General features: G+C 38.6%; 1 protein-coding gene across 2 annotated transcripts in view; it reads left to right on the forward strand.

The window, feature by feature from the left end:
* LOC116741484 (voltage-dependent anion-selective channel protein 2) overlaps positions 1 to 14,951 on the forward strand; it is an 88,271-nt gene that overhangs the window by 5,184 nt on the left and 68,136 nt on the right. For both annotated transcript variants that reach the window (XM_032608101.1, XM_032608100.1), the window contains exon 2: positions 12,793 to 13,385. In XM_032608101.1, the coding sequence (XP_032463992.1) occupies positions 12,793 to 13,385 (593 nt within the window). The remainder of the gene's footprint in view (positions 1 to 12,792; positions 13,386 to 14,951) is intronic.

A 14,951-nucleotide genomic window follows, 5' to 3' on the forward strand; every position in this document is an offset into this window, starting at 1 on the left:
GAGCGCCACAACTACTGAATCCTGCGTACCTAGAGCCCATGTTCCGCAACAAGAGAAGCCACCACAATGAGACGCCTGCACTCCACAACGAAGAGTAGCCCCCGCTTGCCACAACTGGAGAAAGCCTGTGAGCACAGCAACCAAGACGCATCGCAGCCAAAAAGAAATAATTAATTATTAAAAAAAAAATAAATAACAAGTGTTGGTAAGGATGTGGAAAATTAGAACACTTGTGTGTTGCTCGTGGGAATGTAAAATGATGCTGCTTTGAAAGTGGTATGGTGATTTCTGAGAAAATTAAACAGAATTACCAAATGACCCAGCAATTCCACCACTAGACATATACGCAAAAGAAGTGAAAGCAGGGACTTCCCTGGTGGTCCAGCGGTTAAGACTCTGCACTCCCAATGCAGGGGGCCCAGGTTTGATCCCTGGACAGGGAACTAGATCCCGCATGCTGCAACTAAGAGCCCGAATGCCACAACTAAGACCAGGCGCAGCCAGATAAATAAATAAATAAATAAATATTTTTTAAAAAATGAAAGCAGGACTTGAAAAGATATTTGTATACACCTATGTTTATAGCAGCATTATTCACAATAACTGAGAGTTAGAAGCAACCCAAGTGCCTACTGATGGATGAATGAATAAACAAAATGTGATATATACATAGAATGGAATATTATTTAGCCTTAAAAAGGAGGGAGGTTCTGATATATGCTACAACCTGGATGAAGCTTGAAGATATTATGCAAAGGAAAATAAGGCAGACACAAAAGGACAAATATTGTAGGATTCCACTATTGTATCTAGAATAGTCAAATTCATAGAGACAGAAGGTAGAATGGTGGTTGACAGGAGCACAGGGGAGGAGACAATGGGGAGTTATCGTTCAATGAATATGGAGTTTCCATTTGGAATGATGAAAAAGTTCTAAAAATGGACGGTGGTGATGATTGCACAATGTAAATGTACTTAATTCCACTAAACTGTACACTTAAAAATGGTTAAAATAGTAAATATTCAGTTATGTATAGTTTAACACACACACACACAGAGAACGCATCATCATATCTGTGATGCAGGCATTAGAAAGCCAGTACTGCCACTCTACAACTTCAGCTGCTTCCTGACACAAAGTCAGTGACTAGAAACTGGAGAATTACTTGTACACTCACATACAACCAATATTTCAATAGTCTTTCTTGTGGATACCCAAAACTTCAGGAAAATGGCCCCTACTTCACTTTCTGCCTTCCTCTCATGTCAGAGCATCTAGTTGGCTGAACCTAATTCACATTTAGAACCCTAGTTGCTAGGGATCCTGGGGAATAATTTTTACCTTTTTAACCTCTGTAGTACAAAAGACAACTAGAGGGAGATCGGACAGGATCATGAGTGCCATTTCATCATATTTGAGAAAGGATCCTGAGTGCCAATTCATCATATTTGTCACAGGCACTGAGTCAATGGTGATTCATAGATGGTAATACTCCTTGTAGTCAAGTCATCATTTCCAGTAGTTGGCCAGATTGTCCTGCAGCTGTTCAGTCACAAAGATAGGATAGGACAAAACAAATAGCTTCAGTGAGGCAGAATAGGGAAAAAGTTTGTTGATAGTTATTGTCTCCTTTTGCAGTTCTGGGCTGATTGTGCTTAGTTTGTTAAACCTAATATACAGTATTTGCAGTTTTAATTTGGTAACTGAGTTTTAATAAGTAAATGAGTTATTTATATTATCGTGAAGATAATTTAATGCATATCACTCCATTGGTATGCATTAAAGGCTCATTGATTAAAGAACAGCCATGCTACTGTTAAGAAATACCAGATAAGCTGTTTTTATTGTATTAAGTATGGAGATAAGATCATGGGAAATATGCTGAGCTCTTTTGCTGTCAAGCTGCTGACATCTTTAATTAGTATGAATTAAATTTGGAGAGAAAAGAAATAAATTTTCTAGTAAATGAACAAGTTGATGTGCTGAAAATTGCATTTTTTAATAGTTTTCAAGAGACTTCCCTGGTGGCCTAGTGGTTAGGACTCTGCGTTCCCAATGCAGGGGGCCTGCGTTCGATCCCTGGTCAGGGAGCTAGATCCCACATGCATGCTATAACTAAGGAGCCCGCCTGCTGCAACTAAGGCCTGGTGCAACCAAATAAATAAATAAATAAAAATAAATATTAAAAAAATAGTTTTCAAAAATTTCTCACCAGAGTCCATCCAAAAGATAAGAAATGTTTTGTTCCACTCTGTACAGAGCAGTCAGCTGCTTTAGTTTATCTGTTATCTATGAGTTGGAACTAAGTTTGAGTAATGCCTCTTGATGGTAAGATTCTGCATGAGTGGACTATTCTCTCAGTGCCTTGATAATAACATATTGACCTTTGATAACTAATTTCTTAATTGCTCATGATTTCAGAATAAACTTCTTTTAAATTTTATCTCAAATTGAAATGTTTCCTTTATGTACCAGTTAACATTTTGGACAAGTACCATGCTTTGCACACAGTGCTTTTTGACGTGGATCAAACTTTAATGACGTAGCTAGGAGTTAGTGTCTAAATAATATGTCAGATTTTTTTGATTTTTTATTCTACTTCTATAAATCTAACCCAAGGCACTGCAGTACTATTTGTAATAGTAATAAAATTGTGAACAGTTGCTGACAGTGGGGAAATGGACAAATTATTGTATAGCCATACAATGGAATGTCCTTTTCAAAGGATAGTTTGATAACATTAGACAGGACTCATGCAATAATGTTAAGTAAAAATGATACAGAATTACCAATGGTATGGTTTCTCTATAGAAATTTTTCCTATAGAAAGTTCTGTGGATGAAAGATAAATAAAAAATTACAAGCATTAGTTCTCTGGGGGGTAATTTTGAAATTATATTTTAAATGTTCTTCAACAAATATGTATCGCTTCTATATATTTTTCTGTCTTTTTATTGTAGAAGTGCATTACTTTTAAAGATCCAAACAATGCAGAAATTTGTAGACTAGAAACTATAAAAGTCCTTCAGTCACCTACCTAGGCAAATGAAGTCCAGTTTATCAACTTGTTCTTTTATGAATTTTGCTTTTGTTGTCATATCTAAGAAATCTTTACCTAACCTAAGGTCAGAAAGATTTTCTCCTGTGTTTTCTTTTTTTTTTCTCCTGTGTTTTCTTTTAGAAGTTTTCTAGTTTTAGATTTTACATTAGGTCTGTGATCCATTTCAAGTTAATTTTTTATATGTGGTGAGAGGTATGGATTAATTTTTTTTGCATATGGATATTCATTTGTTCTAATACGATTTGATGGAAAGACTGTCCTTTCTCCACCGAATTGCCTTTGCATGTCTGTAGAAAATGAGATATCCATATGTATGTAGGTCTATTTCTGGATTCTCTATTCTGTTCCATTGATTTGTTTATCTTTATGCCTTTACTACTTTGTCTTGATTAGGGTAGTATGATAGAATTCTAAAATGACCTCCAGTGACCTTTGTATAGTGGGAAGGACCTGTGAGTCTGATTGTCACTCTGATTATGTTATGTTATATGGCACAGTTGACTAAGAAAGGGAGATTATCTTAGTGGACCTGACCTAATCAGCCAGCAAAGGACTGGGCTTTTCCTGGAGAAAGAGATTCTAAGTACAAGGGGCATTCAACAAAGAAAAACAACAGAGAAAAAGCTGGTTTTCAGAATAGGAGGAAGCCCTAAATGCCAGTGGCCACTAAATTTACAGTAATTTGTTACACAGCAGTAGAAAACAAACACTGTATATAGTAAGTCTTGTAATTAGCTATCTAATCTCATTCTTTTTCAAGGTTGTTTTGGTTATTCTGTGTCCTTTACATTTCCATATCAACTACTGAAATAAGTTTATCTATAAAAAAGTCTGTTGGGATTTTGATTGGGATTCCTTGAAATATATAGATCAAATTTTGGAAGAATTGACGGATGTCAATGAAAAATTAACCAGTCAATCTAAGAAAAAAATGGAAAATTTTATCTGAGCCAAATTGAGCACTGTAACCAAAGAATAGCACATCAGAAAGATCTCAGAGCTGTTCCACCAATAAGAAGTGTAGGCATAGTTATATAAGTTTTTTTGAGACAGAGGGCTGTACATTAAATGACGTTTTATTGACAGTTACACAGTCCATATCTAAAAGTCGTGTGGCCCCTTACAAGATGAAGAAGGAATGTTATCTTTCTTTTTTTTATACATTTATTTATTTTTGGCTGTGTTGGGTCTTCATTGCTGCATGCGGGCTTTCTTTAGTTGTGACGAGCCGGGGCTAGTCTTCATTGCAATGCGTGGGCTTCTCATTGCAGTGGCTTCTTTTGTTGTGGAGCACGGGCTCTAGGCGCATGGGCTTCAGTAGTTGTGGCACATGGGCTCAGTAGTTGTGGCTCACGGGCTCTAGAGTGCAGGCTCAGTAGTTGTGGCGCACGGGCTTGGTTGCTACGCGGCATGTGAGATCTTCCCGGACCAGAGCTTGAACCCTGCGTGTCCCCTGCATTAGCAGGCAGATTCTTAACTACTGCACCACCAGGGAAGTCCTGGATATTTTTTTTTTTTTTTTTTTTTTTTGCGGTACGCGGGCCTCTCACTGTTGTGGCCTCTCCCGTTGTGGAGCACAGGCTCCGGACGCGCAGGCTCAGTGGACATGGCTTACGGGCCCAGCCGCTCCGCAGCATGTGGAATCTTCCCGGACCGGGGCACGAACCCACGTCCCCTGCATCGGCAGGCGGACTCTCAACCACTGCGCCACCAGGGAAGCCCTCTGGATATATTTTTGATAGGCTGATTGTTGGATAAAAGAAAGAGAGGTGACAAGGATGATTCAATTTACCAAGTTCAAAGGTGGATTCTTAACCACTATGCCACCAGGGAAGTCCCAAGAAGGAATGTTATCTTTTAAGGAGTTGTCTTGCTGGTGCTAGGAGAATGTTGCTCTTTATGGCTGAGCAGGTATTTATGCCCATGGGGGAGGTTTGGTTGATGCGTAATATAGATACACAGTTCTCAGTAGTGGGGAGAGAGGAGGCCAAAGGGCAGAGAAAAAATTTTTATGTTTGAATTCTTCTTGTCTGGACATAAAATATGAATTTTATTTCACAGCATTTTTATTTTCTTAAAAATTTGAGTCTTTTGACCCACCCATGTCACTATTTATTTAGATCTTTAATTTCTCTTAGCAATGTTTTATAGTTTTTAGTGTACAGATTTTTCCCATGTTTGGTCAGATTTATCCTTGGGCATTTTATATTTTTTGGTGCTATTGTAAATGGTATTATTTTGTAAATTTCAATTTTTTGATTGTTTATTTCTAGTATATAGAAATACAATTGATTTTTGTATGTTGATATTAAGCAATCTTGCTAAACTAAATTATTAGTTCTAGTAACTTGTGTTTGTGTGTATGTGTAGGTTCCATTGAATTTTCCACATAGATTATCATGTTGTCTGCAAATACAGTTTTGTTCTTTCCTTTCCAATCGTATGCCCTTTATTTCTTCTTCTTTCCTTATTCTACTGGCTAGGTTGCTCAGTGTTTTACCAAAATGATGAGAGTAGACAGTCTAGCCTTGTTCCTGATATTAAGGGGAAAGCCTTTAGCCTTTCATCATTAAGTATGATGTTAACCATAGGTTTTTCAAATATGTCCTTTATCAACTTGATGAAGTTTCTCTTTATTTCTTGTTTGCTGAGAGTTTTTCATTGGGAATGAATACTGGATTTTGCCAAATGCTTTTCTGTCTTTTGAGTTATTGTGTGGTTTCCCTGTTTTAGCCTATGGTGAATTATTTTTATTTTCAAGTGTTAAACTAACTTTGCACTCCTGAGATAAACATCACTTGGTGATGTTGTATTATCCTTTTAAAATATTGTTGGATTTGATTTGCTAAGATATGTTTAAATTTTTTGCTTTCACGTTTGTAAGGGCTCTCAGGCTGTAGTTTTATTTTCTTGTAATGTCTTTGACTGGTTTTGGTATCAAGGTAGTACTGGCCTCATGGAACGGATTCAGAAATATTCCCTCCTCTTCTGGAAGAGTTTTATTTTAGTAGTCCAGTTCTCCCAACTTTTGTGCTATTGTTGACATATTTTACTTACATATTTACCCAATATATCTACCATTTCTGGTATTCATATTTTCAAATGATGGCATTTTTGTTCTGCCTGAAGGACTTCCTTTTCACATTTCTCGTAGCTCAGGTCTGCTTGAGATGAAATTATTCAGCTTTTGTGTGTCTGAAAAAGTATTTGTTTTACCTTTGTTTTTTTTTTTTTTTCTTTTTTTTTTTGCTGTACGCGGGCCTCTCACTGTTGTGGCCTCTCCCGTCACGGAGTACAGCCTCCGGACGTGCAGGCTTAGCGGCCATGGCTCATGGGCCCAGCCGCTCCGCGGCATGTGGGACCTTCCCGGACCGGGGCACGAATCCGTGTCCCCTGCATTGGCAGGCGGACTCTCAACCACTGCGCCACCAGGGAAGCCCTTTACCTTTGTTTTTGATCGACATTTTACCGGTCATAGAATTATAGGCTGATCATTTTTTTTTTCTTTCAGTCTTTTAAAGACATTGTTTCACTGTCTTCTAGCTTGCAATGTTTCCAGTGAGGAATCTGCTATCATTCTTATCTTTGTTCCTATGTGTATAATGTGTGTATCCTCTCTTTTTACTTTTAAGATTTTCTCATTGTCATTGATTTTGAGTAATCTGATTATGATATGGTGTGGTATAGTTGTTTTTGCTTGTTTGTTTTTTATTTATTTTCGGCTGCGTTGGGTCTTTGTTGCTGTGTGCGGGCCCTCTCTAGCTGTGGGAGCAGGGGCCACTCTTTGTTGTGGTCCACGTGCTTTTCACTGTGGTGGCTTCTCTTGTTGTGGAGCATGGGCTCTAGGCATGTGGGCTTCAGCAGTTGCGGCTCGTGGACTCAGTAGTTATGGCTCGTGGGCTGTAGAGCACAGGCTCAGTAGTTGTGGCGCACGGGCCCAGTTGCTCCGCTGCATGTGGGATCTTCCCGGACCAGGGCTCGAACCCGTGTCCCCTGCATTGGCAAGCGGATTTTTAACCACTGCGCCACCAGGGAAGCCTTGGTGTGGTATAGTTTTTTGTGTGGTTCTAATGTTTGGAATTTATTGAGCTTTTTGATTTGTGTTTATAGTTTGCACCAAATTTTGAAAAATGTTAGCCATTGTTACTTCAGATATTTTTTTCTGCACTCTCCTCTCTCTCTCGTTGTTTGGGGACTACAATTATGCATCTATTAAGATGTTTGAAGTTGTCCCACCTCTCACTGATATTCTTTTCATTTTTTTTTTAATCATGGTAAAATATACATAACAAACTTATATTTTAACCATTTTTAAGTGCACAGTTTAGTGGCAGTAAGTACATTTACATTGTTGTGCAACCATCACCACCATCCATTTCCAGAACTGTTTCATTATCCCAAATGGAAACTTTGTACCCATTAAACAGTAATGGGTATTTGTCTCCTACTGCACAGTCCCTGGAAACCAACATCTACTTTCTGTCTCTATGAATTTGACTACCAAGTGAATCATACAATATTTGTCCTTTTGTGTCTGGCTTATTTCACTTAGCATAATGTCTTCAAGATTCCTTTTAAAGGCTGAATAATATTCTCTTCATTTTTAAAAATTCTGTTTTTCCTGTGTTTCATTTTGAATAATTCCTATTGTTATGTCTTCAAGTTTACTATACTTATGCAATATCTGATCAGCTGTTAATCCCATCCAGTCTGTTTTTTATTACATATCTTGTAATTTCATCTCTAGAAGTTTGAGTTGGATCTTTTTTATGTGTCTCTATCTGTAACTTTTTGAACATATGTAATACAGTTATCATAACTGTTAATTTCCTTGTCTGATAATTTTATTATCTGTGTCCTGGGTCAATTTCAATCGATTTTCTACTCATTATAGATGAATTTTTCTACTCCTTTGCATGCCTGGTAATCTTTGGTTGGTTGCCAGACATTGTGATTTTACCTGTTGGGTGCTGAATACTTTCTTATTCCTATTAATATTCTTCTGCTTTGTTGTGGGATGTAGTTAATTAAATTACTTGAAAACAGTTTGATCCTTTTGGTTGTGCTTTTAAGATTTGTTTGGCTGGACCAGACATGTTTAGGTTTAGGGCAGGATTTCTCAATATCAGCACTATAACACTTTGGGTCAGATAATTCTTTGTTGTGAGGGGCTGTCCTGTGCATTGTAGAGTGTTTAACAGCATCCCTAGCCTCTAGTCTTTAGATGATCCCCTAGTTGTGACAACCACAAATGTCTCCAGAAATTGCCAAATATTTTGGGGTGGGCAAATTGCCCTCAGTTGAGAACTACTGTTTTTAGGGTTAATTTTTCCTTACTACTATGGAAAGATCTTATTGTGTACTCTACCCAGTGCCCCATGAATCATGAGATTTTTCATTTTTTTCCAGTCTGGTTGTTTATAGTAGGCACTTTTAGTGGTCTTGTGTGAATACTGGGCGTTATTGCCTCTAATCTTTCTGGGTGGTTCTTTTTTCAGTCTTGTTTGGTTTCCTCACATACATGTGCTGATCAGCATTCAGCTGCCTATTCAAGGGAGATCCTTTGCAAATCCCTGGAGTTCCATCTTAGTCTGCTTAGGCTGTTATAACAAAAATACCATAGGCTGGGTGGCTTAAACAACAAATCTATTTCTCACAGTTCTGGAGGCTGAGGAGTCCAAGATCAAAGTGCCAGCAGATTTGGTGTCTGTGAGGACCTGCTTCCTAGTTCATAGGTGGTCATCTTCTAGTTGTGTCTTTAGATGACAGAAGGGAAGAGAACTCTTTGGGGTGTCTCTTATAAAGGCATTAATTCCATTCACGAGGGTTCTGCCTTCATGACCTAATCACCTCCTAATACTATCCTATTGGGGGTTAGAATTTCAACATATGAATTTGGGGGGAATATAAACATTCAGTCCATAACAAGTTCTCTGTGTATCTTTCTCCTCTCTAGTATTCTATCCCAGGTACACTGCCATCTTGATTTCCCTAGATTCTCAGTTCCATTGCAACTCACCAAGTCTGCTGGGTCTCACCCAGTTTATATCCTGTACCACTCATGGCTGGGGCAGTAGGGCTCACCTTGTTTCCTACTCTCAAGGATCTCCTTTGTTGTCTGGTGCCCACTGTCTTGAAACTGGTTTTCTCCCCATATATTTAATCTATTTTTTGGCTGTTTCAGGTGGAAAAGTAAATCTGGTTTCTCTTATTGCATCTTGGTCAGAAGCAGAAGTCCCTTTAACTGATAGTTGATTCATATTAATTATTGGTTAAAGCTGAAAGTATTCTGAAACATTTACTTACCTAATTTCTTCATTATGTATATTTGTATGAAACTTATAGCTCTCATATTCTTCGTTAAAAGTCTCCTGTCCCCTGTAGTTCCTGTGGTACAATGTAAATATTAAATTGCCTTGAAGCCTTTTATCATCTGTTAATATACATCTTTAATGCAGGTTTTCATAGTGTTATCTAAGTATGTAGTAGCACACAATTAACGGTTGTGCCCTGACCTGATGAAGCACAACAGTGCAATGTGTCATGCTTTTAGGGCATTGCCACAGCAGGCTCAAAGACTTCCAGGAGGCTTTCTTGTATGATAACTCATATTTTCTAGCAGCTAAAACATCAGCATCAAAGCCTGTTTGTTAGCCAGATTGAGGGTGTAAAGAACAGATTGTTAGCCAGATTGAAGGTGCTATAAGACAGGAAAAAAAAAAAAACCATGAAAGAGATCATTTTGAGCAGTGTGTGAGATGAAACTACTGAAGAATAAGGCTAAAAGGATGGGGGTGACTTGGAGCCCGTTGGTGGTAAGCTGTTAGAAAAAGGAGAATGGTAGCAGAATAGAAGTAAAATGACAGAAGGAATCTGGCCTTATTTTGTATGAGAAGAGCTTCTCATACTTATTACATCGTAATTGTTGCAGAGTTTGTAGCATGTGTTTGTTGGATATTCAGGGATGAAATAATTTATTCAGAGAATACCTTGGGGGAAAGATATGTATGTAGTGTGTAGGATGAAGCCATCTGGCTATCTATATGGACTAAAACATAGCAAAATCATTTAAAATGGAACTATATATATGTAATACGTGATATAAAATTATATATATCAATGTGTATAAATTCCATGAGTTGAAAGTGAATAAATCATAATTCCTTGGCCTTTGGGATGACACTGATATACTGTAAGTAAAAATAAAAAAGTTGAGTACGATTTTTTGTAGCTCTGCAGTATATAAAACATGTCCTTAGAGATGCATGTACTGTTAATTTTTTAAGACTGAAAAGCTATTGTGGATTAATACTATTAAAAGCTCTGTTTTGAAACACTGTGATTTAGGTTTCCAAAAACTAGGATTGCTTTTTAGTCATTAAGAAACAAATATTTAATGGGCATGTTTCTTGTTGGCTGAATACTTTTGATGGTATAAGAGGTACTTGGGTAGTTGAGTATCTGCCTTTTTCAGGTGATTATAGGTATTCATGGCAAGAGTTTTTGTGGATAGAAGAATGCAGAAGTAGCAGCTTTTTACTTTCCTTAGCATAAGGAAGCATAGAAAGTTTTTCATAGCCAAAAATGCATGTTGTAAGGGAATGATAAGCACTAAAATCAGGAATTACTACATCTGAGAGGAGAGGAAGGGGTTGCTATCAGGGAAGGACATTCACTCGTATTGATGTTTTGTTTTGCTTTTAAAGCAAACTTTTAAAATCAAGTTCAACATATGTAAAATGTAGATCATACGTATACAGATTGATGAATTTTCACCTGTATAACTAATACCCAGATTAAGAAACAGGACACATGTATTGGAACTGTTTTTTTTTTCTTTCAAGCTGGGTAGTGGGCACATGGGTGTTTGTTGTGTCATTCTTTCTCATTCTTCTTCTTCTTCTTCTTTTTTTTTTTTTTTTTTGCGGTACACGAGCCTCTCACCGCTGCGGCCTCTGCCGTTGCGGAGCACAGGCTCCGGACGCGCAGGCTCAGCGGCCATGGCTCACGGGCTCAGCTGCTCCGTGGCATGTGGGATCTTCCCGGACCGGGGCACAAACCCGTGTCCCCTGCATCAGCAGGCGAACTCTCAACCACTGTGCCACCAGGGAAGCCCCTCTTCTTCTTCTTTTTTTTTTTTTTTTTCTTCTTCTTTTTTAATGCTTTAAAGTTTGGTTGCACCAGGTCTTAGGTGCGGCACGTGGGCTCCTTAGTTGTGGCATGTATGTGGGATCTAGTTCTCTGACTAGGGATCAAATCCGGACCCCCTGCATTGGGAGTGCAGAGTCCTATCCACTGCACTACTAGGGGAGTCCCCTTACTGTGTTTTTTAAAAATCATCTCAGAAGGAAATATGGTCTTTAGAGATCTGGAAAATGTCAGAAAGCCCACAGGCTTTAGTAGTTGAGAAAGTACTTTAGGGAACTAGGTTTTTTCTCCATGTAGGCCTTTGTCTCCCGTATATCTGATAAAGTTTATAAACCTGATATAGGCCCAAGTTACTGAACATTTTAAAATGGAAAAAGAGCATAAACAGAACTGTGTGGGATCAAAGTAGTAAAAATTATTAGTACTTTTTGAAACAGTACATTGTTGGCCTTTTATAATTGCAGTATAGGGAATTCCCCAGGGGTCCAGTGGTTAGGACTCTGTGCTTTCACTGCTGAGGTCCAGGGTTCAATCCCTGGTCAGGGAACTAAGATCCCGCAAACCACGTGGTGAGGCCAAAAATTAAAATTAAAAAAAAAAAAGGAAATACTATAATTGCAGTATAAAATATGGCCCCTCAAATTTATGGTACATTGAAATGTTTTATCACTAAATCTCAATGATAGTTTAAGAAGAAAATTCCTTTTTCAGTTCTGTACTGGAACATTCAAGGTATAGAAAGAAATGAGCTGTTAAAATATTTATAGATACTTAATATCTAGTAAAGACTTTATATCTGTTGTAGAAATTACTTGTATAGTAGATAGAAATATGCTTAATCTAAGGGGTTTCCTGCAGTTAGTTATCTATCTGCCTTTGTGGGGTTGTGTGTGTTTTTTTTTTTTTTTTTGCGGTACGTGGGCCTCTCACCGCTGTGGCCTCTCCCGCCGTGGAGCAGAGGCTCCGGATGCGCAGGCCCAGTGGCCATGGCCCACAGGCCCAGCCGCTCCGCGGCATGTGGGATCCTCCCGGACCGGGGCATGAACCCGCGTCCCCTGCATCGGCAGGCGGACTCTCAACCACTGTGCCACCAGGGAAGCCCGGGGTTGTGTGTTTTTTTGGAGGTGGGGTGGGGGGGATACTTATTCCACGAACGTGAAGATTTCTGAAATTTGATTTATTTTTACGTATAACAAATCTTTCTATATATCTCATTTTATGAAAAGTGTTGAGTTATTTTTCTCAATTGTTCTCACCAGTAGGCTTTTTCTAATTAAGTTATGGCTTGCTGTGGGGTGGAAAAGCCATTTGTAAAATATTACCAAAAAAACATTTTGCAAAAATGTTCGGTCATTAGCTTTCCTTTTGCTATTGGGGTTATATGCATATAATTATTAGAATGTTAATCTGTTGAGAACTACTCATTAATGAATAATTTTTGTTTCTTTTACTCTCGTCTGGAAGCCAATAGGACAGTGTAGATGAATTACTGTTTCTGATGTGTTTACGTGTATTTTGTCTTCAAAGGAGTTCTTAGGATACCCTGAAATTTTTGTTTTATTTTCCTGTTTTCCCTTGACAGGCAGTGGAAGAGGAAATGGCTTTTCCTAATCAGCTCTGCATTCGCCGCTGGACTACCAAGCATGTAGCTGTTTGGCTGAAGGATGAAGGCTTTTTTGAGTATGTGGACATTTTATGCAATAAGCACCGACTTGATGGAATCACATTGCTAACATTGACTGAATATGATCTCCGGTCTCCTCCTCTGGAAATCAAAGTCTTAGGGGACATTAAAAGGTTAATGCTGTCAGTCCGAAAATTGCAGAAAATACATATTGATGTTTTAGAAGAGATGGGATACAACAGTGACAGTCCCATGAGTTCCATGAGCCCTTTCATTAGTGCTCTTCAGAATGCAGAGTGGCTCTGTAATGGGGAACCTTCACACGACTGTGACGGACCCATCACTGATTTGAATTCTGATCAATACCAGTATGTGAATGGTAAAAACAAACATTCTATTCGAAGATTGGACCCAGAGTATTGGAAGACCATATTGAGTTGTATATATGTTTTTATAGTGTTCGGATTTACATCTTTCATAATGGTTATAGTCCACGAGCGAGTGCCTGACATGCAGACCTATCCACCACTCCCGGATATATTCTTAGACAGGTAAGTTTTGTTTCTAGTTGCCAAGTTTGTGGAAGACAGCTGTACTAGCAATGATAATGATATATTCATGATAATTACGTTCTTTATTATTGTTGTTTTGGTTGATATATACTTCCCATTTGCCTTATCTTGTGCTATATAAAGATATGCTTTAGAATTGCCTTTTTCTCTTAGAGTAAACTAGACCTTAAGCCTAGATGAGTAGGAAGAACCACTGCTTAATTTATTTTTCTACAGCTATGTTATAGCTCCTTGGGCACTTCAGATTTTAAAAGGGTTTCCTGGAATGTTATATGTAATAAATGGAATTTGTTTACTTTTTTTTAAAAAAAGATGAACAGGGTTTTGCTTCTCTTAAAAATATGGGGAGGTCTCATGTATCATCAGATAAATTAGAACTATCACAAATACAAACTGATTCATGGATAGTATTCTGTTTTTATAAATACTGAGTGCATAAAATAGAATACAGTATATTATATGAAAAAATAAGAATAGAACAAAACTCAAAACTATTAGTTTTTATATTTGCGGGTTTTTTTTTTTTTTTTTTTTTTTTGCAGTACACAGCCCTCTCACTGTTGTGGCCTCTCCCGTTGCGGAGCACAGGCTCCGACGCGCAGGCTCAGCGGCAATGGCTCACGGGCCCAGCCGCTCCGCAGCATGTGGGATCTTCCCGGACAGGGGCATGAACCGTGTCCCCTGCATCAGCAGGCGGACTCTCAACCACTGCGCCACCAGGGAAGCCCTATATTTGTGGTTTTAAAAAATCTTTTGAAAGTTTGTAGTGCTGTCTTGTTTTTGTAAAACGTTGTGCCCCTGAAATTGAAACTGTGATTAAAAATCTTCTAACAAACAAAAGCCCAGGACCAGATGGCTTCACAGGTGAATTCTATCAAACACTTATAGAAGAGCTAACACCTATCCTTCTCAAACTCTTCCAAAATATAGCAGAGGGAGGAACACTCCCAAACTCATTCTACGAGGCCACCATCACCCTGATACCAAAACCAGACAAAGATGTCACAAAGATGGGCTTCCCTGGTGGCGCAGTGGTTGAGAGTCTGCCTGCTGATGCAGGGGACACGGGTTTGTGCCCCGGTCTGGGAAGATCCCACATGCCACGGAACGGCTAGGCCCTGTGAGCTGTGGCCGCTGAGCCTGCGTGTCTGGAGCCTGTGCTCCACAACGGGAGAGGCCACAACGGTGAGAGGTCCATGTACCGCAAAAAAAAAACAAACAAACAAACAAAAAAAAACATGTCACAAAGAAAGAAAACTACAGGCCAATATCACTGATGAACATAGATGCAAAAATCCTCAACAAAATGCTAGCAAACAGAATCCAACAGCACATTAAAAGGATCATACACCATGATCAAGTGGGGTTTATTCCAGGAATGCAAGGATTCTTCAATATACGCAAATCAATCAATGTGATACACCATATTAACAAACTGAAGGAGAAATACCGTATGATCATCTCAATAGATGCAGAGAAAGCTTTCAACAAAATTCAACACCCATTTATGATAAAAACCCTCCAGAAAGTAGGCATAGAGAGAAC

The sequence above is a fragment of the Phocoena sinus genome, chromosome 16, assembly GCF_008692025.1.
Source record: "Phocoena sinus isolate mPhoSin1 chromosome 16, mPhoSin1.pri, whole genome shotgun sequence".
NCBI classification, from domain to species: domain Eukaryota; kingdom Metazoa; phylum Chordata; class Mammalia; order Artiodactyla; family Phocoenidae; genus Phocoena; species Phocoena sinus.